At 39.8% G+C, this 27,858-nt stretch overlaps 1 protein-coding gene across 1 annotated transcript in view; it reads left to right on the forward strand.

Moving 5' to 3' along the window:
- The window catches only part of pik3cb (phosphatidylinositol-4,5-bisphosphate 3-kinase, catalytic subunit beta), a gene marked incomplete in the record, with an annotated part of 82,949 nt that overhangs the window by 39,899 nt on the left and 15,192 nt on the right, over positions 1 to 27,858 (forward strand). Inside the window, 17 exon segments of the mRNA XM_024258142.2 lie at positions 1,488 to 1,683; positions 4,911 to 5,139; positions 8,674 to 8,903; positions 13,618 to 13,797; positions 15,751 to 15,918; positions 18,775 to 18,867; positions 18,965 to 19,216; positions 19,285 to 19,381; positions 19,467 to 19,597; positions 19,828 to 19,878; positions 20,591 to 20,779; positions 23,565 to 23,686; positions 23,903 to 24,046; positions 24,155 to 24,254; positions 24,631 to 24,827; positions 24,915 to 25,024; positions 26,519 to 26,597. Coding sequence (XP_024113910.1) covers positions 1,525 to 1,683; positions 4,911 to 5,139; positions 8,674 to 8,903; positions 13,618 to 13,797; positions 15,751 to 15,918; positions 18,775 to 18,867; positions 18,965 to 19,216; positions 19,285 to 19,381; positions 19,467 to 19,597; positions 19,828 to 19,878; positions 20,591 to 20,779; positions 23,565 to 23,686; positions 23,903 to 24,046; positions 24,155 to 24,254; positions 24,631 to 24,827; positions 24,915 to 25,024; positions 26,519 to 26,597 — 2,531 coding nt within the window.

A 27,858-nucleotide genomic window follows, 5' to 3' on the forward strand; every position in this document is an offset into this window, starting at 1 on the left:
CCTCAGAGGAGATTTTGGAAACAGAGGCTTCAGATCAACATGAAAAATGTATTTTTAAGACATTTAGGTTTTGGTTAAAAACTCCATAATAATAATAAAAACACAAAAAAATAGTGATAGGGGGACTTTAAGAATATCATGCAGTGATGGCCAAGTCTCTGGGAGTGAGAAGTTCCGACAACAAAGAACTGTTTAGACAGCAAACAAACACTCTTGGAGCAGCGTTTCCATTCACGTGGTTGATAATGCTAAGTGGCTGGGATGGTGGTTCCTAATGCACCAGAGATATCGCCCCATTCTTCAGCTCATCTGCAGTTTGCTGGAGCACTTAACTTGGAGGGGAAAGCCCATTAGAGGCAATCAGGGTTGTCATTGTTAATGGGCAAATGGAGCAAAAAATGGAAATGGACTCATGTCCTCTGGAAGAGTGCAAGGCCACACGAGGAGCAGGTCATGGGAAAAACTGCAGGTGGAAATGCTGTGAAGGTGCAGCTGTGGTTGAGATAGAGGCCTCAAATGGAAAGCAAACTTCGGGGAGGTTTGTCCTGGCAGCTGGGAACCCGCTCATTGTTTTGTAAAGGAACACAATTAGCCTGCAGTGTGTGTATGCATTTTCACAGGCAGGCGTGTATGTCTTTGAACTCCATGATACAGAGCACTCTCTGAAGTGACTCTTGCAAACTGCTTCTTCATTTGGAAGAAGCATATCGTGTGCTGTGCCAGTTTACCAATTGTGTTTTTAATATGTTTGTTCTCTTCTCTTTGACTTGATTGTCAAATGATGAGAAGGCAGGCTCAGCTTTCTACTCCTGCATGCATCAGTCCTCCTAGGACAGCTTGCATACACTTGGATGTCATAAAAGGACATTTGTCGTTCACCTGTGCACAAACGAATGCTAAACTCATTCTGTTCAGTTTAGTTTTATGTCTTCTTTTTAGGACCGGGAATCGATTAAAAATTAACTTATTAATCGCAAACGTGGGAAAAATTTATCGCAATAATTTTAAAAATAAATACATTTTTAAAACGGTTTTTCTTCATCTTCTGGACAAAGAAAAGCGATAAGAAGTGATATTAGGTGCATCTGTATTGCCTCCCTTTGCCGCTGTAGTCGAGGCTCAGTGATGCGTCGTCGTGTTACCGTGACAATGTGCTGGAACATGGATCAAACACTCCCTTTTTTGTGAAAAAGTGATCTAAACTGAGAAAAAAATACCAAAAATAAAGTACTAAAAACCAATTTAATAATTATGTCTTTTGTAAGTAACCATGGTATGAGTGGGATAATACCCAATGAAGTGTTTTAACGCACGCCATGGAAGCCTGTACCATTCGAGGCTAAGCAAAGGATTATTTGTTTGCGAGATGTGATTAATTTGTGTTAATAAATAATAACGCATTCATTATTTTTGATTGATCGCGTGAGTTGATGCATTAATATTCACAGCCCTACCTCTTTTTAATTGTTTTCCTTCTGACCATCTAGGTCCTTATGGTTGAGTTGGTGTTTCGTACACTCCGCCATGCCTCCTGCCATGACCGACCTTGTGGACATATGGGGAGCCCACTCGCCACTGGATGGACAGGCACCAGTCCATGTCACCATGGACTTCCTGCTGCCCACTGGCATCTACATCCAAATGGAGGTTCCACGAGAGGCCACAATACAACATATCAAACTAGTAAGTTGGCTCAAAAACAAAGACTGTATTGTTAAGATACACTGGACGATACTGTGTTTTAATAGGAAATGTTTTGTCCTTCAAGGACTGCTACTCTTCTAAAAAACTTTAGCTTCCTAGTAGGAGCAGATCGAGGTAGTCTGCAGGAAGTAAGGAAGGGATCTTTGGGGAACCAGTACTACAGCAGTGATGTTTGACACATCCGGTTAAAATAAACTCTGGACCGTATGTTGTTCCTACTTTTTAGCAGACATAAAGTCACTGAAACCTGCCCAGCACACACCATCCCTTTCAGACAGTTGGTCAGCCTGTCAGACGTGACGGCATGCCTGTTTTTGCAGACCTTACTGCGGTGGACGTGTTTGTTTCTGAGAGGCTGCACTTGTCAGCAGGCCTCTAGTGCATAACATGGTTGGTTTACAAAAAAAATCCCCTTTGCTCAAAATATATTTTTGATGAGCTCATTTCCTGAAGCTATTTTGTTTCACCTAAACTGACTTGAATCTCTGAATGGCTTGTTTTTCCTGTCTTGGGAAAATCAAGGTTGCAGATGAACTAAAAATAACTTAAAATTAAGGTGTCTAATAATATGAGCATACTTAAATGTATTATAAAAAATCGAAGCACTTCTTTTAGTTTTTGCATTTAATATCAAGGTAAGAGTTGGATGTAATATAATATTTGCTAATTCCACTTTTTTAAAAATATAAATCTATCTAAACTAATGTCTTGATTTGTATCATCTTTATACAAATTTAGTTGTTTGAAATCATTCTGCTCATGGAGTCTCACTCCAGCCACATTTTTTTCCATCATTAAATCATTCCCACTGATTTTATAGTTATGAATTTAAAGTGTTTATCTAATTCGAAACACAATTCTTATTTGTGGGCGGAGCTGTTGACACAGAGCAACCCCGCCCCTTCCCCCTCCCCATTGCTGAAAGCTCTGTTTGTGCACTCACGCGCAAGCTTATAGCCTCAAGCTAACATAACCGGTGCAAAAATAACTACGAGCAATATTGGATCAATCCAGCCGTACAGTTTTAAGTCAGAATTGCAATTTGAACTCTTATCATGTCTTGCACACCTAAGTGTAAGCAGACCAGGGTGTGTGCAGGGGGAGGGGAGACTTTGGCACGCTCATTTTAGTAGCTGCATCATTAGTCTGAGCTTTTTCAAGCATCCGGTTTTGTGATCCAAACCAATTTGAATGAAGAAATATTCAGAAATGCAGTTTTAATTGTAAATTATTTTATGTAGGTGCTCTATTGTGAGAAAAATGCTACAGAGCCTCTTAAATACACAAAAAAGGCCATTTTTATTTAAGTGGGTCTTTAAATGATGCTTACCATAATATTTAAACTGTCTCAGAACTTTTGTTTGTGGCTTTATATTAGTTAATCCAGTTTTTATAGCCAAAAATGTGTTCTCAGGCATAAATAAACAGAAAAATTCTGTTTCCTTTTAAGAATGCCCTACCTCCTTAATTGACGGTCCATATTTGATATGGTTGGAAGACGCTTGTCAGACCTTCTTTAATGAAATTTAAGGTCTGGCAGCAAAAACCTGTTCCTGTTCTTCCAAATGGGAAAAAGTCTTAGTGAGAGTTTAAGTTAAGCTAGAGGTTCAAAGGCTTATTTGATCATAGATAAAGAAGTTAAACTCTAAAAGCCTACTGAGGTAAAGCAGTCGTGACTCGTGTGAGTTTTTTTTATCACTTCCTAGCTGTCATTAACTCATTCACGATTAAAACTCTTACTTTAATCTGTCTTGGAAGTTGAAAGTTCAAAGCTTTGTTTTTATTTTTTTTAACTATTTGAAACTTCTGTTGTGCAAATGATTACAGGGAAATACATCCTTGGAGAAATTCTTCTTAAAAGTACTGAATGAATAAAAAAAATCCTCTATCCCTTTTCAAGCATTTTTCCCCCAGGAATGGGATCTGGGGGCTGGACAATGAATCGGTTTTTAGCAATAATTTTAAATCTGCTATTAAGAAAAAAGATTTTAGGAAAAATCTAGATTTTACTTCCTACCGCTCTACTTTCTCAGGCTTCTGCAGGTTTCCTGCAACGTGCAAATGTTAAAATAGCAGCTAGCAAAGAACAGTAGTTTCTTTAGTTATGTAAAACTTGTTTGGTTTGTGACTTAAAACTCACCTGTATTGCCTTAACTAGCCAAAACAGCTAGCATGTAGCTGAAATATCAGTTAAACTCCTAAGTAGCTTAAAAATCCTAGTAAATGCCAAAATAGTCCAGAATGCCAATTTTTAAAACTTTAAAACTGTAACTTTTTAAGATAATTATAAATAATAAAAAGGCAGCAATATTATTCCAGAATAAATCAACTTAAACCTTAAATAACTTTCAATATTTTACTCTCCATAAAAAAATATTTTGTCAAAATTATACAAGTTAGAAATAAGAGCAAGATAACATCGGGTCATTAATAACGATACAATAAAATGATCTGGAGGGCCAGATAGAAATACCAGGCGGGCCGGATCCGGCCCCCGGGCCTTGACTTTGACACGTGCTCTCCAGAAGATGCTAAAGCTGGCACCAGCGTGCAGGCAACATGCCACATTTTTTAACAAACATTTTTACAGCTTACTGCAGTTTGTAATCAGAACAACTTCCAGAGTTGATGTCAAAATAAAATAGTTAGTTTTAAGTATATTCTGTAATCATCATAATGAAAAGACCACTGGAAATGAATTTACAATGGATCAAATACAGTTGGAGTGGGACTCTAAAGATAGAAAAGGGAGGGAGAAAAGAATTAATGAAAATCAGAAAATAGAGTAAATAAATCGGAGTTGTGTTTTTTTTTTGGTTCACATCCCCCACTCGTATGGGGTCTGCAATAAATCACAAGTGTTCACAAATCGTTCTGTGGGGATACTGGGATGTGAGTCAGTCCAGTGCTGACTGAAGGTGGTATTTATTGAGGTTCTAATTGTCCAGGATTTGTTCCTCAGCTTGTCCGTCACTCAACGTGCAGCTACTGTCTTCAGTCATAACTTGATCCTCTGTTACTGAACACGTTTTAGAATGTTTGCTGTCCTTTTACTAGTTATTGCTAAATAAACAGGGACATCACTTACAAAAGCAAATCTACAGTATGATCTGGCTCCACATATTACATTTTTTCTATGAGGCACCATAAAGCCTTGTTAGACTATCCCAGAGGTTTAGTAATATTTTTCTTCTGATCCCTTCAAGCTCTTGTGGAAGCAGGCCAAGTCATACCCTCTGTCTTCATTCCTCGGCGAAATGGAGAGCCACATGTTCGAGTGCGTCAACCAGGCGGCTGTACATGAAGAGCTGGAGGACGAAACCCGCCGCCTATGTGATGTTCGGCCTTTTCTGCCAGTCTTCAGGCTGGTGACTCGCAACTGTGGACGAGCGGAGCGTCTGCTGGATTCCAAAATTGGAGTAATCATTGGGAAGGGTAAGGCTACACCCCAGTTATGGGAGATCTGTTTTTTTTGTTTTCCAGCTGATGTTTGTCTAACATGCTCAATGAAAACACCACAGAGTGAAAGTCCAGCACTTCCTTCTTCAAATAACTATTTAAAGATGCTGTCATAGTAGAACAGCTGAAGTTCCATCCAGGTCACCTGTCTTCACCTGCAGCTTTAAGCCAAAGAGGAAACTGAACTGTAGGGCTAACATGTACTCCGAGCAGGTGCTCGACTTGGGAACATCTACAGACGACTAAAGGATCATCTAAGGAGAAACATGTTTTTCTGAGATAACTTACAAACAGATGTGAACAGCAGGTGGGGCAGAATGATGGGATGGTTTACATTTCTGCAGTTCTTGGGCTCTCATGTGATTTTAAGGATGATTCATGTTTCTTTGTATCCCATGGTATTTAGAATATCTTGAAACCTTCACTTGTTTATATTGACAAAGCTACTTTTTTTGTATCAAAACTGTTCAGGATTTATACAAATCAATGTCTTATTTCTGCTTTTTCCAAAGGACTATTTTATTAGTTTATTTACTTTTACAGCCAAAATCTAACACTATACAAACTTCTTTATTACATTTTCCTGGCAATTTTATCAATTACAGATTACGTTTATAATTTGTGCTAATTTTGGTTGACAAATGGAATCCTTAATTTGACATCATTTTTTATTGATACAAGAAACTTAAATTCGTTTATTACAATACAAAAATGCTAAAATTGTTGGAAGTTCTATGTACTATTAACTCCTAAAAATATATTAGTACCTTCAAAACTGTTCTCTTCTTTTTAGGTGCTTATGACAATGTAAACAAATAAGTAAATGTGGATTTTCAAGTTTTTTACTGGACAAAATAATCAAAGCAGGCAAACTGCAAATTCATCAACTGTAAACAAAATTTGTAGCAACTATCGAGAAGGATTACCTGTTCTGCCTTACATGAATGCAAAAAAAAGATGTTGGATGAAGGTAAAGTTAGAGAACTTGAGTGGTTGGTTATGTGGTTAATTCCTCCAGATATACAAGCTTCCAGGGTCTGGGAGGCCACAAAGTAACACAGTTAGAGAAGATTTTTTATGCTTTAAACTAAAATGCCCAAACCAGGAGAAATAAATGTAATAAATAAATAAATTAGGGCCAGGAATCCATTTAAAAATATATAACTAATTAATCTCAAACCGGGAAAATGTTAATCCCAATTAATCTTGATTTTATTTTATTTTTTTCATTTATTTATTTATTTATTTTTTGGGGGTTACAGGATTTGCCAAACACTTATCTGCAAATAATAAATAATATGAAATCACACAGATTTAGAACGTTTACTTTTAACCCTTTGGAACCTCAAGTTTCAGGAATAACATTTTTCTCCTAAAAGCATTGCTGTCCATTTGACATTTTTCCTAGATTTTTTTCCAGCTTTTTCTTCTTTCTCATAAATTTTCCTTATTGCGTTTGTGAAAAATAATAAAAGAAACATTTTTGGGAAAGGTTTGATCCAGCTGGATTTCAGGCTGGAATGTGCTCACGGGTGGAGGCGTGTCCACTCTGAACTGTTCGTCTCTCCTAACAGTGGTGAGCGAGACTTCCGCGGAGAACTGAGGAGTTTCCGCAATTTATAGACAACACCGTTGCCTGTATTGTAGAACAAATAATGTTGCTCCCCACCCCAAAATAAAATAATTATCGGTTTTCTTGTTGTATTTCTAATAGCAGACAGCACTGTTTCGGTCTGCCCACCATTGCGGATCTTTCACTCTGCATTACTGCTGTCAGATTGACCTTTGTCTTCTGCCTCATTTATTAAAACAAAAGATCGCTTTTGTCCAAAAACCAGAAATAAATGGTGTATTTTCTCTATAATTTAATAAAATCTCAATCACAGAACGTAAAAAAAAGTTTGCGTTCATTTTAGACGAATCTTACAGCTGCACGTCAGAGTGCCATATATTAACGCTTTAATTCTGGTTCGATTAATCGAGTGAGTTAATGCGTTAACTTTCATAGCCATAATATAAATATAACTGAAAAAATTTAAAATGTCTTGATTTTTGAATATCTAATAATCCTTTGTAGTTGATTGTTAAAAGTGCTCAACATTTGAAAAACTGACTACGATGTATTCAAATTTATCATAGTACAGAGTAGGACCATAGACGTTTGGTTACACTTTGTACTCCCCACGTACCTCTTTCTGTCCGTAAAGAGCTCTCTGGCTCTGCATGACATGACCATTGACTGTATATAATAACTGGACCAAGTGAGTGTGATGTTACCCTTAGAAAAAGAACTTATGGCTCCAACAAAGTCAATTCAGACGCCTTTTTTTTTTTAATAGACGCAGCCATGTTGGACCAGATGATGTCAGTAAACAGTGATTGGTCCAAGTCGACGTTTCTGTTGTAACCAGTCTCAACTATCAGGAGGGGGCTTGTTGGCAGTCGCACCATTTGAAAACGTGCTCAACAAAATCTGTCAAACGTTTAGAATGATCGACATGAGACCATACACTTTTATTGAGGTGTCTGATTGGTCGGTTTATAATTTGAATAACTTGCACTACAGAAGAAGTTATAACATTAGAAAAATCAAAACAATGTATCGGATCAAGAATAGTTATTCTGACAAAAAGACAGAGTAATCGCCTTTTATTTCTCTATTGAAGTCTATGGGATTTTGGCTTCCTGGAACCAGCAGGTACTTCCTGTTCGAAATGCCAGGGGGGAGGGGTGACTCAGTCCAGATTTCATATACAGTCAATGACCATGACTCAGCCTCATGTGTAGTTTATTCATGGTTGATAAGAGGCTTGGTTGTCAACACCACCAGCTCCTGACTTACTGTGGGTTTGGTACTCTAGAGCTGCAGAGAGGATTGATCAGACTAAATGAAAGCTGTAGGAGTTGGTCAACAAGCTTATGACACTACCAAGAAGCTGGACTTAGATACAGTCATTCAGACATTAAACAACAAGTTGCTGCTAATATCTGCAGAAGCTGAAGGTTACACAGAGGCAGATGTTCAAATGAAAGCTAACTGGAAGGAGGCTGATATCCTCCATTCCTGGCTTCACTGCGGTTCAACATAATCTCGTAAAGGCCTTTGTCAGAGTAAATTGGAGCCCTGCAGGCTTGCGTTGAAAGCTGTTCATGCAGCGCTCTTGCCTCGTGCAGTGCACAGGAACAAAAGCTCACCCTCACACGTCTGACTGCACCGCTCCCGTCCAGACGTTCAGTCACAAGAGCTGGCCTGCAGATTTATAATTTGCACTGACCACAGGCTGCCTTCTCTCATGCCCAGGGTCATATGAATGTCAAAAGACTGTAAATGTCAAAATGTTTTCATTACCAAGGGGTGCATGATGCAGCAACACTCTCAAAACAAATCCAAGGAGTCGAGCTCAGCTGGGAGCGTATCAGAGAGCTCAGACAAACGGTTCATTCTGTGTTGTGTGGTTTTGCATCAATGTGATTCTTCTTGAAAGTCCGCCCTTCACTCACTGTCTCCAGGCCTCCACGAACTAGATGGCATCAATGACCAGGAAGTGAAAGACTTTCGCAGTAAAATGCAGCGTCTGAGTGAGGAGAGGATGCAGCGTGTGCAGATGATGTCATTCTCCGAGTGGCTGCAGGCCTGTTTCTCCCCACAACTGGAGCCCGCTGCCGGGACCGCCATCACAGACGGAGCCAACGACTGGCCTGCAGACCTGAAAGTTATTATTCACTTTGACCAGTCCCAGGTGAGGGTCTGGAACCCATTGTTAGATATTCTGTGTGTTTTCCACATTCCTGAGCGTGTGGAGAAGAGACCACTGCTGCTTTTTGTGTGCTATTGTTTTGCTTCCATTCTTTTTCTTTTAGGTTATCATATAATATTGTTATAATTGGTATAGATTTTAACAGCAAAATGACAAAAATTGGTGTATAATTTGTCGAAAAATTTTAATCCCCAACATTATAGGCAAAGCACAAAGTGCACCCTGCCACACCCAAAGTCCAACTGTCAGCTGTAAAACATTTGGTCTTTCCATCTTTTAGCGCCATCTTATGACATTTTGTGACATTGAAAAGGTGCTATAATTAACTTCTTCTGCTGGACTCTTTCTGGATGAAACACTTGAGCAACAAAAGGTGCTCCAACAGAAGTCAAACCATCATTTCTCCACAACACAAAAGTCAAGAATCAATTAATACATTTACGTTACTGCTTTAAGCTCTGAGTTCTTATGTTATACATCATGTGCAAAAACATTTTCCTTTCTTTACCAGTTGGCAGCCCTTTATTGTAGTCAAACCTTTCAATGAAACTGAGTTGAATTAGAACAGATTCTATTAAAAAAAAAAAGTCAAATATTTACCTTGTAGTGAAAGTGTGACCCAAAGTTACAGTTAGTTTTTCCTGAATACTCTGTTCCTTTTTAAGGCACTTTTTTCAATGTCCTGCAAAACCAAATACTTTGAAACTAATGTTTTTCTGTTTGTGTACTGGCTATTTGGTGGATGAAATGGGGCAGGTAGAAATAGTGGTCCATCAAGGTAACCTTTTAGTACTTAAAGACCCACTCCTCAGATGAAAACTGTGAGGGTTTTTTTTTTACTTTTTCTTGTGGCATTTTTCTGATGATGAATGGCCTCATATAAACAGAAAATTAAGATTAAAAAATTGCATTTCTGAGTATTTTATATTAAAGCGTTGTGAATCAGAAGCAGACGAAACAAATGCAGTTGTAAAATGGTTGTTGGTGTTATGTGGAAGCTACACAGGCTGCCTGCTCTGCTCCACTCTGATGCATGTATTTGTAAACTAAGGCCCAATCCGAATACTCCCCTTCTCCCTTCCCATTAGCCTTTCCCCTCTATTTGAAGTGGCAGTTTAAGTGCAAGTCGTGTCCGGGATTATTACTTTTTAAGTTTCCCCCTCCAAACTGAGGGGTCGCGCTGAGAAGCGCTTTTCTTCATGTGGGTGTGCTCTGAACCACAGAAATTTACATTTAAATGTAAGTAATGACTTTTTGTTGTAGCATGACCTTTTTAAAATTATAAAACCGCTGTTGTTATGTATATTCAAGCGTTGGAAGCTCCACTCTAATGCTAGTGGACCGCGATTATTGATGACATCATCAAATAAAAGTCACTATTTTTTCCTATCCCACCGTTTGGAGGGATAAATGAAGGGAGAGGGTAAAGGGAAAAATTTGGATGGGCCTTATAGATCCATAAACGTCTTTGTTTTCCACGTCTGAGCAGAAATCTGGATCTAAACTGTAAGGGTGGATAGCTCAGATATTGGTCGCCAATTTTGTTGCACTATTAATGTTAGATTGGGGGCATGGGGGGCTGTAAGCTAACTGCTAAAGTGTTAACAGAGGTTATCAGGGAGTAGGGATGGGCTTACTCTGCCATCGGTTTTGCCCACTACTGAGAGGCAAATTCTTGATCAACTCCTGCCGCTCTGCAGAAACTATGTCTTTAAATTCTATTTCTTTTAGGCTAAAAACTGCTTAATTTTGAATAAAAACCACTGGAAATGCTTTAACTATAGACCAAAAGATCACTGGAGCAAGAAATTATGGAAAGATTTTGACCTGTAAATGTGCCTTGGTTTAGAACACACGTCAAGGCCCGGGGGCCGGATCCGGCCCTCCAGATCATTTTATTTTATTGTTATTAATGGCCCGATGTTATATTGCACTTATTTCTAACTTGTATAATTTTGACAAAATGTATTTTTATGGAGAGTAAAATATTGAAGGTTATTTAAAGTTTAAGTTAAATTTTTAAAGTTTTAAAGCATAACTTTGAGTTTGACACCCCTGGCATAAAGCAACCCTGTTGTCTCTCTCTCTCTCTCTCTCTCTCTCTCCCCTTCTTTTGCTGAGAGCTCTCTGTTTACTCACTCTCCTAGGAGCTTACAGCCCCTCATAACACAAAGATAATATTACCGGTGCAACAAAAATGGCGACCAATACTGGAGCTATCAAGCTGTACAGTTTGGATCCAGATTCCAGCTCATATGAGGAGAACAAAGACATTCTTGGATCTATTTGTCTGCAAGCAGATGCATCAGAATGGAGCGGAGCTTGTGACCCTACCAACACATTTTCTGCATAACAAATACAATCTTTTACTCAAATACTCAAAAATGTCATTTTGGGTTTGGTTTTCCTAATCTAAGCCCTCCATCATCAGAAAAATGTACCAAAAACATGTTAAAACATCAAAAACCAGATCTTCACCAGAGTGATTCTTTTAGCATCTCTGTAGTACAAAGGAGGAAGTAACCCTGGTTGCACCATTCAGACAAAATCACAAAGTGCTTCAATATTTCTGCTCACAAAGGTCACATGACTGAGCCCAACGACCACGGCATGTGACAACACTAAGTGGGTCAAAGCCATCAGGGAAATTGTGCTGTTTTCTCAGCCACCGTCATACATTAGAGTCACAGCTCAACAACACCTGGTTGAAAACTCCTTCCTCTTCTTGTCAGAAGATGCATATCTGTTTGTTTCTATGTGTCCTTTTGCCACTCTTAGTAATTGATTTTGTATAATAATCATAAAACAGATGGCAGTGTCCCTTCAGCCTCTGGTATATCAGCTTTGATCACTCACAGCGACCTGTTCCCACACAAAGACCGCCATCTGCGCCGCTCGCTGCTCTCAGGTGGACACTGGCAGGAAGTCTTATTTTGGAGGTCAAACATGATAAGCTGCATTACTGTCAGGAAGGGAGTTGCAGTGGTTTATTTGATTAAAAAGAGCTATGGCAACGAAGCATTGTAAACCGTCATTGTTATGATGATAAAGTCTTATTGAATTTAAAGATTAAAACCTGAAATGTGCTCCAAAAAAACCTCCAAGGTATTATCTCGGTAAGTCCTGTTTGTACTGTAAGTGGAGTTCCTCCTAAATGTTGCCATGGATATGCTTAGGTAATAATTAATGGATGACATTTATATCAAACCTGCGGGAAATTATAATGGCATCTCTCGTATGAGGTCACTTCTGGATTATTAATGGAATTGATACTTAAAGCATATTAAGCAATCAAAAACAAACTGGAAATTACACAGAGTGATGGCTTTATTAAAAGTTCAGTTTCTCTGACATTAGTGTCCAAGCTTCAAATGTTGCTGACTGTAGTCTGGGGATTGTATTGCAATTTCCATCAGCAGCCAGTAAACTTTGTTTTTTTAAGCTGTATTTCTTCTTTCTGGTATCTGATGTGTTGGAAAAATGTTTCATATGTAATAAACTTTTTTTTTTTTACTATCTGTTGGCAGTATTTGATATGACATGTTAAAGATCTCTACTTTATTCTGCTAAACATGAACTCTCTGACATTTTATTTTATGAAAGCTGCCTAAATCACATCTATTGATATTGCAGTTTATGGCTTTTACACCAAAGTGTTGACATTCTTTCCACTACCGTAACTCTTCAACCATTATCACAATGTTTATGATTCTGAAGAGAAAAAAAAACAACCACTTTACTGCAGTGAAGTGTGCAAAGTGATGTGAATAAGCTGATATTGTCACAAAGAAAAGCAACTTTGTGCCATGACACAGCATTTTACGATTTTAACATGTTGTATATTAGTGCAAAGCTGATATGAAAAGTTGATCGTGTAAATGATCGAAGATTTATGCTACTTCAAAAAACATATGTTATTGAGGTCTAGGCCTGCCACAAGCAATTATTTTAATAGTCGACTAATCACTGATTATTTTTTTAGATTAGTTGATGAATCAGGTCATGTGCAAAGTGGATGTAAAGCACACACCTTAACCATCATTAGCTTTAAACTAACTAAAAATAAAGACAATGAAGAAGATAGTTTGTTAAACTTCTAATAAATTATGCAGCCTCTGTCCTTCATTACTTTCTGGGATTAAAACAAGATTAAACTAGAAAAGTTGCATTATCTGCGATAATGTTAGTGTGAAGGCTTTTCGCTGAAAGTGTTTACTGAAGATACTGAAGCTTTTTGATAAAAGTTAAATTTGCTAAAAGACTGGAAATTTCGTTAAAGAACTATGAAAGAGTGCTGAAGTTGAACAAAATTTCTGAAAAATTAGAAGTAAAATTGCTTAAAAGTCCCTAATACATGCCAAGTTTGCTAAAGTATTTACTCAGTAAACTAAATTAGTCAAAAACGTTATGTTACTAAAATAGAAGCTAAACTCTAAATTAGCCTTAAAAACTAGGAACTATTTTTCACAAAAGAAGCAGTTTTGCTCTCACTGACTCAAATATAAAAAAGTGTATTTTGTGGTGCTGAACGCTCATAACACTGTTCAACTTTACTACCGTCAGACTCCATATACTATAAAGTAAAGATTAGTCGACTAATCGTGCAGCCCTACTGAGGTGCCACCGCTGACATCTCTGTTGTCAAAAGGATTAATTATTCCCAGAGTAAAAGCTTGTTTTCATTCTCGTCCTGCAGGATTCCACGAGTCTGAAGGTCCTGTCATCTTGCTCTCCATTTGTGTTGATTGAGATCGCCTTGAGAAAGTGGCAGACCACCCATGCACCTGAAGAAGAAACCAAGAAGGACCAGTACATTCTGAGGGTCAGCCAGTGCCTGGAGTTTCTTTATGGAGACCACCCCTTAATTCAGTATAAGGTCGGTGGAACTTGATCAAGCGACTCTCACAGTGTGACAGGATTTCTGCTTATCCCTTCAGGTTGTCTTATTGTTGTTTTATAGTAAATCTGTCATACTGACACCATAAACATAGACTATATTAGCAAAAGTATTGACTAATCCATCCAAATGATCACAATCAGGTGTCCTTGTTACTTGGTGTATAAAATCCAGCCCTCAGGCATACAGACAGTTTTTCCAAACATTTGTTAAAGAATGTTCACGAGCTCATAGGAGGCCACCAGAGCACAAAGAAAGGTCCATTAAGACATGGAGGACAGAGTCAGGTGTGGATGAACTGGACTGGTCTGCACAGAGTTCTGACCTGAACCACCTGTAGTATGAATTAGAGCACTAGACCTTCTCCAACACCAGTGTGTGATCAATGTGGTCCAAAATTACAAAAAAAAAAGAGATGAAGCTGGAATAGCTGCGATAGGTAGACCCACATTAAATTAGGGTTAGGAATGGGACGGCACTTCAGTTCGTATGTGAGTCAAGGCAGGTGAGCCAATACTCTTTAGTGCAGCACATTCTCTGTACAGACTCGTCCCATACCCCTGCTGGTGCTGCATCAGTCATAAATCACTGACAGTCTTTATAGTGGGTGTGATGCCATCATTGGAGCGGCGTTTCAGGACAGTCATTTGCTTCTCTGCTAAAGATTCATTCGTCCATTTTCCAAAATCCCTCTATAGGATCGCAGGAGCCTAAATCAGCAATTGTTGGGCAGAGGCGGGGTACATCCTGGACAGTACACCAGTCTGTTGCAGGGCCACACACACGTACGAACAATTTAGAATCAACAATTAACCTATGAAGCATATTTTTGGGATGAACCTGTTGTACCTGAAAAAAAACACACATAGATGGAGAAAATGGTTTATTTTGAGGGTTCAACAACTTGTCAGGAGAGATCATGAAGCTCGTTCATCACGCCCCATTTTATATCTGGGGGATCTGGGGCATAACATAAAAGTAAACCAAGAAAGATGTGTAACAAAAAACACAAAAAGAATGTCTCCATAAAAAGATACATTTATTTGCAAGAAATCAAACATCCGGATGTTTGATCCGGATGCCTCCTGGACGCCTCCCTGGAGAGGTGTTCCGGGCATGTCCCACTGGGTGGAGGCCCCGGGGAAGACCCAGGACACACTGGAGAGACTATGTTTTTTCGGGTGGCCTGGGAACGCCTCAGGGTCCCCCAGAGGAGCTGGAGGAAGTGGCCGGGGAGAGGGAAGTCTGGACATCTTTGCTTAGACTGCTGCCCCGTGACCTGGTCCTGGATAAGCGGAAGAAGATGGATGGATGGATGAAATCAAACAACCAATAAGTGAAATGTAAAGCGAAAGACCAAAATAACAAACAAAACCCCAACTAACTGAACCCAGGAACCTTACCTGCAAAACAAAAGGGAAAAAATTACAAACACTAACCTCCCTGGACTAAAACAAACGGGAGAAAACATTTACTAAAGAAAATGGCAGTTCACCCCTACAGCTTCACTTAGACATGTACCTGTAATCAGAAACTACGTTTTTACATTTTTGTTTATGTTCAAAGATGATTGAATGTATAGTTATGCTTTAAGGTAATTTATTTATATATATATATATGTTTTATTTTTTTCAAGTATATGTGTTAAAGCTTTTCAAAAAAGTAACTTGAGGCTTTTATCTTCCTGTTGTTTTTTTTTTCTTTTATCTCTTTATTGATCCAAAAAATGATCCATACTGTGACCTTAAAACCCTGACACGATCTGAAACGCGAGTTTTGTTATCCCTTAACACCCCTACTCTCTAGTATTTAAACATTTTTCTCTTAAAGTAGCTTTTAACTCCATTTTAAAGGGATGTTACAGTTGTCAGTAACAGACAGTGGTTTAAGTGTTGGATGCTTTAACACATTCCTGGCCTCTTTTGTGTTCAGTACATCCGCTCATGCCTCCAAACCAAAGAGTCCCCCCATCTCACCCTGGTCCACATCAACACGGTGAAGGCCATGTTCGACAAGGAGAGCAGTGCCATTGGGGCCGTGGTCAGTCGCAAGTCCTCCAACCCTCCTCTACCTTTACCTCCCAAGAAAAGAGCTCCCACGGTGAGTCCAGAAAAGGAATATCATTGTAATGTTTTTGTGCATACAGATGGTCGAGCTAGTTCAGGAGAATCATGTTCATGTTCAGTAATCTATTTTATGACCTTATAAAGTACTCTCCCAATATGTTATGTGGAAATGAATTTTAGTGGCTGTTTACTTGTTCCTCCTTTGTTGATCTACCTGCGTAGAATGACACAGGTGTGGACGTTTACCGTGTAAACAGCCACCTGTCTTTTATGAGGCAGCTCTCGCCATGCTCTCTCGGTGTGTCACAGCAGCAACCTGACTGCATTTGGCCACAATGTCGGAAAACATTTGCTGCTCTTCCCTCCTGTTTCCAGGTGCGCAGTGACGTCACTGCCCGCTGTGTGCATCCACATTTCAAATGTCAGGCTCATTTAATTGGCCCTCACTCATTTCCTCTTGTTTTATTTTCAAAATGGTGACGTGTTATTTGGAAAGGAGATGAAATGACAGTTTTGAGGTGCTGACTTTCATTTAGAATCCCTTTTATGGCTTTTTGTTGTGGTGGACTACACTGGCATCAGTTTTTGTGAAGCATCATCCTACAAATTTATATTTAGTTCTCATAAAAAAGGGAAACAAGAAGGTGAATAATCAGGTGTTTTTAAAGCATTAGCAGGAAGTTGGTTCTGTTTACTTGTCATAACTAGGAGGAGCTAGGATGGACTCGGTGGCATCAATGAAGAAGGAAGTAAAGACTTAACAGTTTTTAATTCCATCTTCCTTATGAGCTGCTAAATGATATTTTGTGCTCTCTGAATAGTTTCCCCATTTTCTTCATTTGCAAACAATTCTTCTCATGGTGGAACTTAAAATAACATCATACTTTCCAGAGTCATGCGTGGTAGTGACTCTGTTTCTTCTTCGTAAGCCTTTCTAACATCCTCCTCTCAAAAACAACAGATTCTGCTGAAATGATTGCCTGATTCAACAGCTCTGACCCTGTACAGGGCCGGGCGGGGCAACTCAGCCTGAACTCAGCCTTCCCAAAAACGGGGTGAATCACGGTTCATTCATGATTCAGTGTGTGTGTTTTGAGGGTGGGGGGCAGTTTACTTCATCACAAAAGACCAAAAGTCACAGAGAATTTTCGCTGCTTTTTTTTGTCTTAATAAATATAAACTTTTTCAAACTGCAGTTTAGGGTTGCATGATTAGAGGAAAACTTTTAATGTCCGATATTATCTGTATCGCGATGACAATATGATTTCTAGTGCATGAACAAATAGCAAAACAAACAATTTGCATTTCACTGCAACAGTTTTTTTTAAAGGGGCTATTCCATGATTTTCTTAAGTCTCTCAGAATTAACTATATCAATATATATAAGCATATATTACATTTGAAACACTAACCAACAAATTATTTATGAAATATAAGTTATTTTTGTGAAGTCTTTTCATACCCGGAAGAAAACAACTCGATCTCTGAGGCTCCGCCTTTCACTCCTTCATGATGTCAACCTATAGCCGGCATGTCACCCATGAAAAGAAACCATCCAGTTCTTGTAATAATGGTACATACTGTGTAGCCTGGATGTTTATCAGCAAAATTTGTCCCCGACAGAATGGTGATGGCTGATGGGTTCATTGTGAATTGGATTGAACTTTATTCATATCACAAAGAATAAATAAATTCTGCTCCCTTTCTCCTGCCGTCTTACGAATATCCTCCGTCTGCACCATTTTCAGGATCCATCCCAACATGTCGTGTTGATTCCTCACCAGAAGTTTTTTCTTTCTTGAACGCTAAATCCAATGATTGTTTCTGAGCCGTCACTAAACTGCCACACAGACAGCCGGCGTCGGCATGACTGTGCACGAGCTCGGGGTGGGGGGCTCGCTAAGCTAGCTGATCACTGCTAGCTTTGTGGATAAAGTGTTTGTGTTAGCCTGGGGGTGGAGCAGACTCTTCCTGGAGGGGCGGTTCTCAAGTTGTGATGTAAGCATGTGAGGACCCGCTCGTTTTCATGAGTATGGGAGGGGCTGGTACTGAGAGTGCAGGTTTTTAGAGGATTACTCAGAAATGTGTGAACAGATCAAAATACCACTTTGGGGTTCTTTATAGTGAGGAATTAACAGAATAATACACTTAAAAGCTCAAAATGTTGGTTTTTCGTGGTATGGCCACTTTAAATAAAAGTCGATGTATGTTTTACTAAAAGTTTTCTCAACAGGAGATGGGTTAGAACTTATTAGGTAAACACACCACAGAATAATAATCTTTGTTTGCGGTACTACTGGCCAAAGCCAATATGGACAACAATTACAAACAATGTAAGTAGAGTATATATTTATGCAGTTTTTAAAAACACAACAGTTTCTTTGTGTGTAAACATTCAAAGTAACCATTTATCACAATTAACACTGTCTTTTGCAATGCGCGTATCGTGATTTTGATACATTTTCAATTTATTGTGCAGGCCTTCTGCAGTTTAAATTTGTGGATCTAGATTCTTTAAGCCATACAGAATCAAAAATATCCCAAATTTATCAACACCATTGTATAGAGGAAGAAGGAATACCAGGGATCCGTAGCTTTGCTTCCGCCTGAATACCTTACCTAATAGGAAATCCACACACAAGTAGGCTGTAAAAAGCAGGAAGTTTGCTGCTCCGCTGTAGTCATAGTTTCTAGATGTCATGTGGTATTGTTTGTTCTGCTGACACCCACAAATCCACTTGGCTTGACATCAGGGTGACCTTCCTGACCTATCTTATTGTTTGCCGCTCTGTGCAGACAACTGCCTGTGAAGAAGCCTAAAATATGACACGCTTTCACAGAAGATAGTATGATTTTACTCTCTCATTGGCAACTTTCTCTTTGCTCTCAGCAGCAAGTGCAGACGTGTGTGTGGGACGTGTCGAGCCCATTCAAGGTAGTCCTCGTAAAAGGCAGCACAGTGAATGCAGATGAGAATGCCAAGGTAAATTCTTCTGATTGTTTTACTTCTGTAATGTTCTGAAAACCAGAGTAAAATCACTTCAAAAACTGTAAAACGTTTGGTATTCCTGCACACACAGGTGCAGGTGAGGGCAGGTCTCTTTCATGGAACAGAACTGCTCTGTAAGCCGGCGGTGAGCAACGAGAGCAGCGGACGCTCCAATCACTCTTTGGAGAACAACACGCTGGAGTTTGAGATCTCTGTCTGTGACCTCCCCCGCATGACTCGCCTCTGCTTTGCTATTTATGCCATCATGGAGAAGGTCAAAAAGAAATCCTACAAAAACCCGCACATCAACAAATACCAGACCATCCGCAAGGCAGGGAAAGTGGTGAGTGTGATTGTGGACGGCTGCTTTGCTGCGTCTCTGCACTTACTAATGAATATTGTATGATCTAGCACTACCCCATAGCTTGGGTCAACACTATGGTGTTTGACTACAAAGGACAGCTGAAGACCGGAGACATGATCCTGCATTGCTGGTCTTCCTTTCCTGGTAAACATGAACAGACAAAATCTCACAGTTTAATGATTAAGACGAGTTTAAAGGGGCTGCAAGTGCTCTGCTTTGGTGTTCCCAGATGAACTTGAAGAGATGCTGAACCCAATAGGAACTGTCCGCACCAACCCGTACCCCGAGAATGCCACCGCGCTGCACATCCACTTCCCAGAGTATTCCTCTCATCCCATCATCTTTCCTCCTTTTGACAAGGTGAGACCGGTTAATTATTGTTGTCTCTTCAACCCTGCAAACGTAGGTAAAGGTTAACCTCCTTAACTCCAACATTTTTGCACACTAACTTGTCGAGGCTCTGGACATTTTTCCATCCTCAGAGTGTTTTCATAATGGTGCCTCCTTACTGGAGTGGAAGGTATCCAAGTGGGATTTTTTCCAGTTGCACTTGTTTTGGTCATAAAGCTCTCTTGTTCTTTTTTTTGCAGATACTGGAAAAAGCAGCAGAGATTGCTGGATCAAGTGACAGCACACCCATAGTGAGTGATTGCATTTCATTCTCAGGCATTTTTTTGAGTGCACACAAGGACAGACCAGAGCACGACTGTTACATGTCCACAAGTAACAAGAAGTCACATTAAATTTAACAAACGCCACTTTCCTTAGAAACTGATTGTTATCAAGTTTGAAATTTAGAGGCTGTCATCAGATTGGTGTTTCTGTCTCAACACCCCTCAAAGTCACTGTAGGGTGTGTTACAGCAGGTTATGTAATCCCGCTCTACATGCAGGGCATGCCTGTACATGGACTTTGTGTATACTATGTTTGCTTTACGGATGTAAGACCAGTGACTGCCAATGACTTCAGTTTTGTTGTCCTAATTTCTGTTCTAGTGCAGAGCTGCACAGAACTGCTTTCTCTTTAAAGTAATGGTACATGTATATGTGTAAAGTATCTACAAAGGATTCATATACTTTTTTATGCATCTCTCTTTAAAAAAAAATTGTCGTCTTTAATAATGTTATTGATCATTTCTGCTTGTTTTTCATTTTAAGAGCTGTTTAAAGTATGTTTGGATACTTTGATACACTTCTGCCCTCTGGTGTCTTCTTACTGTAACTGCTGCTATTTGTCCGTCTCCTCCATCGTCTTCTATTTTGTCTGTAGTTTCCCTCCTTCTTTCCCTTTATCTCCTTTGAAACCACCTACCAGCCAAACCAACCTTTCGTCTCTCCTTCGGGTTGCTTTTAGGGTCGTGGGGGTAAGAAGTTCCACATCGAGCTGAAGGAGATCATGGAGCGCGACCCACTCTCTCAGCTGTGTGAAAACGAGAAGGATTTAATCTGGACACTACGCTACGACTGTCGGGAGAATTTCCCACAGTCTCTTCCAAAGCTGCTGCTCTCAGTGAAGTGGAGCAAACACGAGGACATGGCCCAGGTCAGTCTGGAGATCTCACTGCTGTAGTTGACCAAGATATGACACTCACTTTAGCAAAAACTATTATTGTTTTACTTGTTTTTTTTTCTTTTTCAAATATATTTTTACAAGTTTGGGCAATGACCCCTCCCTTTTGGATGAAGGGGTATGAGCAGAAACAAGATGATGCTAGAGTTCCAAGTTTGTCTTGATTGTCTTTGAAGCCGTAGTCCCCCTCACTCTTGCAGGGGTTGACCCATTCGGGTGCTGCAGGTCTTTGGGTTGTCCAGGCTCATGGAGGCTCCACGCACCATTGTTGTGCATGTGATAAGTGTTTTGTGAAGTATTTGTAAGGATAATAGAAGTTACACACACTTACGAAGTACGTCTGATGCTGTCGTACCGTGTCCTTACGCCACACTCTAGTGGTCAGTAAGATCAAGTTCTGACTGATTGATCATGGACAAATGCTGCATGTCCACACAAACTATTTTCTGATTGGCTATTTTTCTGAATTTTAACATTTAGGCCCCGTGCTAGCGGCGCACAAGGAGCCCACACTTATCAACTAGAGAAGATGCCTGCGATAATGCTAGTGTCAACACTTTTTCCTGAAAGAGGTTGTTGAAGATGCTGAAACTTTTTGCTGAAAACAGTGACTTTAATTACTTTAATTTCTGAAGGGACTTTCTGGAAATGCAAAAGCTATTTGCAAATGATTAAATTTATTAATAGTGGAAATTTTGTTAAAGAACTATGAAAATTACACTGATGTGAGACCCGGGCTCAGTCATGTGGAAAGGGCAAGGTGCTCATTGACCTGGAAGCCTCCTGGAATGGAATTCCTTTACAAAAAAATCATACAGCGTCCCCGACTTGAGTTTAAGAGAAGATTCATTCCAGATATCTTTTAGGAAATGTTTGAGCATCTCCAACTGTTAGGAGGCCTCAGGACAGATCTTGAAGCATTAAGCTATCTGCACATCAGGCATTTCTAGCATGTTCAAGAATGTACAATTAGCCCATATTGTTCACACTGGGTAAGCAGGGAAGGGCTTCTTCTTTTTCTTTTTCTCCTGTTCGTTAGTGCATGTCCATCACCTACAGTTAGAAGAAGTTTAGTGCGAAATGTTGAAGCGGTGCAAATTTTGCGATTCATTGCTACCATCAGCAGCTGGGATAGGCTCTGGCACCCCCGCGACCCCGAAAGGGAAGTAGCGGTCAAGAAGATGGATGGATGGATTGCTACCATCATGTTAGGAGAGTGCCCTTGCATTATCTATATTTGGAAGACAAACGCAGATGTTGTCAAGCTTGTTGCCTGTTTTTGATTTCACCATAAATGTTTTCAAATTTGACCAGTGGTACCTCAATGAGTTAAAAGAGTCGTCATTCATATGTCACTACCAAATCCGAGTCCCTCATTGGTCAAAGTTCGCTCTGGTTTAGCTGCCAATAAGTTTTGCAAGTAGAGCCTGAAAATGTTTGTAAAACTTGTGTGAACGCAAGAAAGTAGAAGCCCGAAATACACATTTACCTGCCTTTACAGAGACTTTTTGTTGGAAGTGACTGGCTGAATGTGTGTTGCCGAGGGAACTGTGTATGTTGCTTTAGGAGGCTCATCTTGTTGGAGAAGACCAGATTGTAAAATGTTTCAACCACCGTCCCCAGCTAAACTAGTGCACATTTTAGAGCAGGAGTGTCAAACCCAACACAGAGGGAGCCAAAATCCAAAACACACCTTAGGTTGTGGGCCGAACAGGATAAACATTTATTCAACACTCTAAAACTACATTTTTAAAACTTTAAAACTGTAACTTTTTAGCATAATTATGAACTAGATATATAGCATTACCTGTGATAATGCTAGTGTGAATGCTGTAAGTGGAATTTGGCCGCCGAAGATAAACTTTAAAATAGCCTAGAACACTAAAAAAAGGGCTAAATTAGCACAAACAGCTAGCATGTAGCTTGAATAATAGCTAAACTCCAACATAGACAAAAATATTTTTGTAAATGCTTAAGTAGTCCAAAAAGATAGCAGAATGCCAATTTTTAAAGCTTTAAAAACGTAACTTTTAACATAATTATGAACTAGATATATATCATTACCTGTGATAATGCTAGTGTTAATGCTGTAAGCTGAATTTGGCTGCTGAAGATGCTAGTGCTGATAGCTGAAAATGCTGAAGCGTATAGCCAGCTATTATATTAGCTAAGTGTCAAATTACCTCAAAAACCACAAAAAAAACTTGGGTTACCCAAAACATCTAGCATGTAGCTGAAAAAATAGTTAAACTTCAAAATAGACTAAAAATATTATATAGAATATTATTCCAGAAGAAATCAATTTAAACCTTAAATAACTTTCAGTATTTTACTCTCCATAAAATATATTTAGTCAAAACTATACAAGTTAAAAATTAATCACAAGATAACATTGGGTCATTAATGACAATAGGATAAAATGATCTGGAGGGCCGGATCCGGCTCCCGGGCCTTGACTTTGACACACGCGATTTGGAGTTAATGTAAAAGAGTAAAGAATAGAGAGATGCCTGTCATTTCTGCTGGAAGCTGTGTAGGAGCAGAAACCATCAAACAAAGACGTGCAAACTAAATGATTTAATTGAACCAATTTCAGGGCACTTCATAAGAATTCTAAGATGTAATAATAAACCTGTTACCATGGTGTTTATATGATTAACTTAGGCTGATCCCTTCAAACCTTTACAAGCGTTTAATTTCCCCATGATTGAAGGACATTTGAACTTCAGAGTTTTTCTGTGTGCTGTTTTTCTCTCAGCTGCAGGCACTTCTTCAGATTTGGCCCAAGCTGAGTCCCAGAGATGCTCTGGAGCTGCTCGACTTCAACTACCCCGATCAGTATGTCAGAGAATATGCTGTGAGCTGTCTGCGGGATATGAGGTAAAGACATTTGTCAAGTATCCACATTTTGTTTTTCACATCAACATTATCTTCCTATCTGCAGTAAAACTCGAGCCCTTTTGACAGGAAGTAGAGCTGTTCTCTAACTGCCAAACTGTCTGCTCTAGATGTGGTTAGGAAGTGATCACTAGAAAACAGTCTTTTGCAATCTCTGCTCATGCTTCATTATTTCTGCTTCCTTTCTTCCCACAACAGTGATGAGGAACTGTTGCAGTACCTGCTGCAGTTGGTGCAAGTGTTGCGTTATGAGCCATACTACGACTGCGCCCTTACCCATTTCCTGCTTGAACGCGCCCAAAGGAATCGCAAAATAGGACATTTTCTCTTTTGGCACTTGAGGTGTGTCCGTCCTGAACCATCAAACATTCAAATAAAGCTGAAAGATGTAGAATAAAATAAAGTGTGGTGTTTCTCCCCCTCTCATACCCGACTCTTTGTCCCCTAAAGGTCAGAGATCCACATGCCCGCCGTTTCCATCCAGTTCGCCCTCATCCTAGAAGCATATTGTAGAGGCAGCATTCCTCATATTGAGGTTCTAAAGAAACAGGTAAGTCTGACGCAGTCTTCATGCATTTAACCTGTTAATAACATTTCTACAGAGACAAATGATCGTTTATTGATTATTTATTTATTTTGTTTTTTAGTTCAACATCAAAAAAGTTCCTTTCTATATGTGCAAAAGGTTCACTGGCTGACATTTGCTGAGTAAAGCTGTTAACTGAGGTCTTTTTATGGCTCGTCAGTGTGACAGCCGTTTGACCCCTCCTGCCCTCCTCCTGACACTTCCTCGACATTTGTCTGACCGCTTTCCTGTTTTGAAAAGCCTTTGCTCTATTTCCCTGATTTATTTAACAAACTCTTTAATAATCCTCTAAAGAAAGTTTGGTTGGATCGTTGTGGTTCAGTCTTTTTTGTCTCACCAGGTGGAGGCTTTGAGTAAACTAAAGTCTGTCAATGAGCTCATTAAGCTGGGAACTATTAAGAACACTCGTAGTAAAACCAAGGAGGCCATGCTGACCAAGGAGGCCATGATAACGTGTTTAAAACAGAGCGGCTACTCGGAGGCTCTGTCGGACCTGCACTCCCCCCTGAACCCCAACGTCCTGCTGTCAGACATTAAGTAAGAGCACAGTTTCCCTCGGGACGAGCACTGCTCTGACAGGAAGTAGATAGAGATAACCGTCTCCTCTCGCCGTCCTCTCTGCAGCGTGGAAAAGTGTCGATACATGGACTCCAAGATGAAGCCCCTTTGGATTGTTTACAACAACAAGCTGATGAGCAGTGACACTCTGGGAATCATCTTCAAAAACGGAGACGGTAGGAACAAGAGGAGGGAGGGGGCGTGGGAATGGGGATGGTAGGTTTTAGTCTCATGGATACGGGCTGTCTGTGGGTGAAAATGGGCAAACCTCTTCGCAGGTGGCCCGCAGGAAATATCAAAGTTGTCGACCAATCAGCGAGCCGGTAATGTGAAAATATTAGCACTATTTTTCTATGGGCATGCTGCGAGTGACAGCATGCCCATAGAATGCTCTGACTCGACGTCGGGATACTGTCGAGTCTTTTGGTCTCCTCCAGCTCCTGCCTGACTCGATAGCCTTTGTTTTCCAAAGTACATGGAATCAACTATTGTGTCATTCAACCATTTTGCTTTTCTTTCTGTTTATTTTGGCAGATTGATGATAGGTTAATGATAGTTTGAAAACCTTTAAAGAAAGAAATTGATATCTCTATTAAACATTAATAAATGACAAATTTATTATCATCGCAATATCAGCCTGGACGATACGCGAAACTGCAAAGAATTATTCCCTTAAGTCAGGGGCCTCAAACTTGCGGCCTGAGGGCCATTTACAGCCCCTAAGTTGATATGTTGCGGCCCCCACCTTAATATAGAAGTTCAATGTCTACACAGGATTTAAAGATTCTTTGTGAATCAGTAAAGAAACGATTGAAACTCGTCAACATATTAATCGATGCAGAAAATTAAACAATCGGTTTGTCACGGCCTGTGTCTAAATTTAGAAAAATGCAGAGCTGATGACATTTCTCCATGCAGGCCCACTGAGTGTGGGCCCATGTGTGTCTGGGCGTAGCAGAAGGGCAGCGTGTTCTTCATCTGCGCTTCCCGCCTGAGAAATTCTCGCAGCTCCTACGGATTTAAAAGTTTCATACAAGTCAGTCCCTCCAGGATTTCACAATGTTGTGATCGCAACTATTAGCGCAAATTCAAGCAAACCTGGGATTTTTTTCCTCACCCTGCAACTTTATTCATTTATTTATTTTCATTGCAACTTTACTGCTCCATCCAGATTGGGTCCTTAGTCAAGACCCTTGACGCTGCTGCCTAACTGGGTCCCTGTGCCCCTCAAGTACAGGGTTGTATCAGGAAGGGCATCCGGCGTAAAAACTCTGCCAAATCACTGATGTGAAACAGTGGGTGCTGTTACGCTGTGGAGACCCTGGAAGGGATAAGCCGAGAGGTGAAGAAGAAGATTGTAACTTTACTGCAACATTGACCAATCTACCGTGACAGCAGTCATGGTGATGATGCAACACCTTAAATATTCAGACTGCAGTCTCCCAATCATGACCAAGTCCAAAGAGCTGTCGAAGGACACCAGGGGAAATGAGTTACTGCTGCTGTGCATAATTAGATCTTTAAAAACATGATCATATTAAAAGATCACTGGAAACATTTTACAATAGAAAAAACGATGGATGGAATGGGACTTTAAGAACAACAGCACACATATGGAAGTACAAACATTTCCCTCTAAGGTTTGTTTCATGTTAACTTTTATTTCCCAGATCTGAGACAAGACATGCTGACCCTGCAGATTTTGAGGTTAATGGATCTTCTGTGGAAGGAGGCCAACCTGGACCTCAGGTGAGTGTTTCTGTCCGCACGCAGGTCTCGTTTTATAAGGAAGACTCTGTCAGGCGTGTTTGTTCCTGCCCTCAGCAGGGGGGGACGACCTGGCGGGGTTCAGCCGAGCAGGAGGCACACTTAATGACCCCATGCTAGCTGCAATCCCAGCCTTTTCACACTCCAGTTACCCAAACACACTCCCACCCTCAGATTCTCTGAGTATCAGTTAATCAAATCCACACTTTGTTAACCCTTTGACAAAACCCTCCTTCTGCCTCCATCCTGAAAGGGAGCCTCAGTTTTCCTCAGAGTTGAATTTAAGGACGATCTTTAGATTAGTCACACGACTTTAGAGCAGAATGTTTGAACACTTTGTTGTGACCTTTCTATGCAGAGAAAATGGACTCACTCTGATTTGTGTGTGTGTATTCTTGATTTGTGCGAAAATTAGGATTTGTGTGCGTGTGTATTCTTTATTTGTGCATACCTTTGGATTTATGCGTACGTAATTCTTGATTTGTAACTCACATAATACATTTTGTTCATATGTACAAAAAATACAAAATGAAAAAAAAATACAATTCACACATGCACAAATTAAAATTACAACAGCTTGAAACTAATTACTCAAGAAGGTCTTTAAAAATCACACATGAATTGCTTGTTAGGCACACACAAAACCTAAGTCCCACACAAATCTGATGTGAGAATGTTTTCTTGTCATTTGTCACAGGCGATGCCTTTAAATACTGCTTGAATGCTCGGTCATCAGAGTTTTCTTTTCATCTGTTTTGAGCTTAAATTGTGAATTGTGAATAGCAGCATTTAAAGGCACGTGAAAAGATTCTCACATCAGGTTTGTGCATAACTGAGGTTTTGCAATTTGTGCATCATTTTTAAAGATTTGCATGTGTAGTTGGTTTAAATCTGTTTTCATTTTCATTTGTGCATGTGTAAATTGTATTTTGTATTTTTTTTTGTACTTGTTCACACAATGTATTGTATGAGTTACATTAAGAATTATAGACGCACAAATCGGAGTGAGACTATTTTCTGTCCATACCTTTCCTACCAGCTCTCATTCTTCATTTCATAGGTTTCTTTTTAAATGTAGTCTGCATCAAGTGGAAGTTAGACAAAGAAGACCAACTTTAAAAGTGCATCCACACGGAACCTGATTTGCACGGCAGGGGATGGCCAGCTCCAATGTTAGTTAATTGAAGCCTTGTGGCACGATATGAGCGACAGCGCGAAGGTCTGACAGCAGCTCAATTCAAGC

The sequence above is a fragment of the Oryzias melastigma genome, linkage group LG13 (genome assembly GCF_002922805.2).
Source record: "Oryzias melastigma strain HK-1 linkage group LG13, ASM292280v2, whole genome shotgun sequence".
NCBI classification, from domain to species: domain Eukaryota; kingdom Metazoa; phylum Chordata; class Actinopteri; order Beloniformes; family Adrianichthyidae; genus Oryzias; species Oryzias melastigma.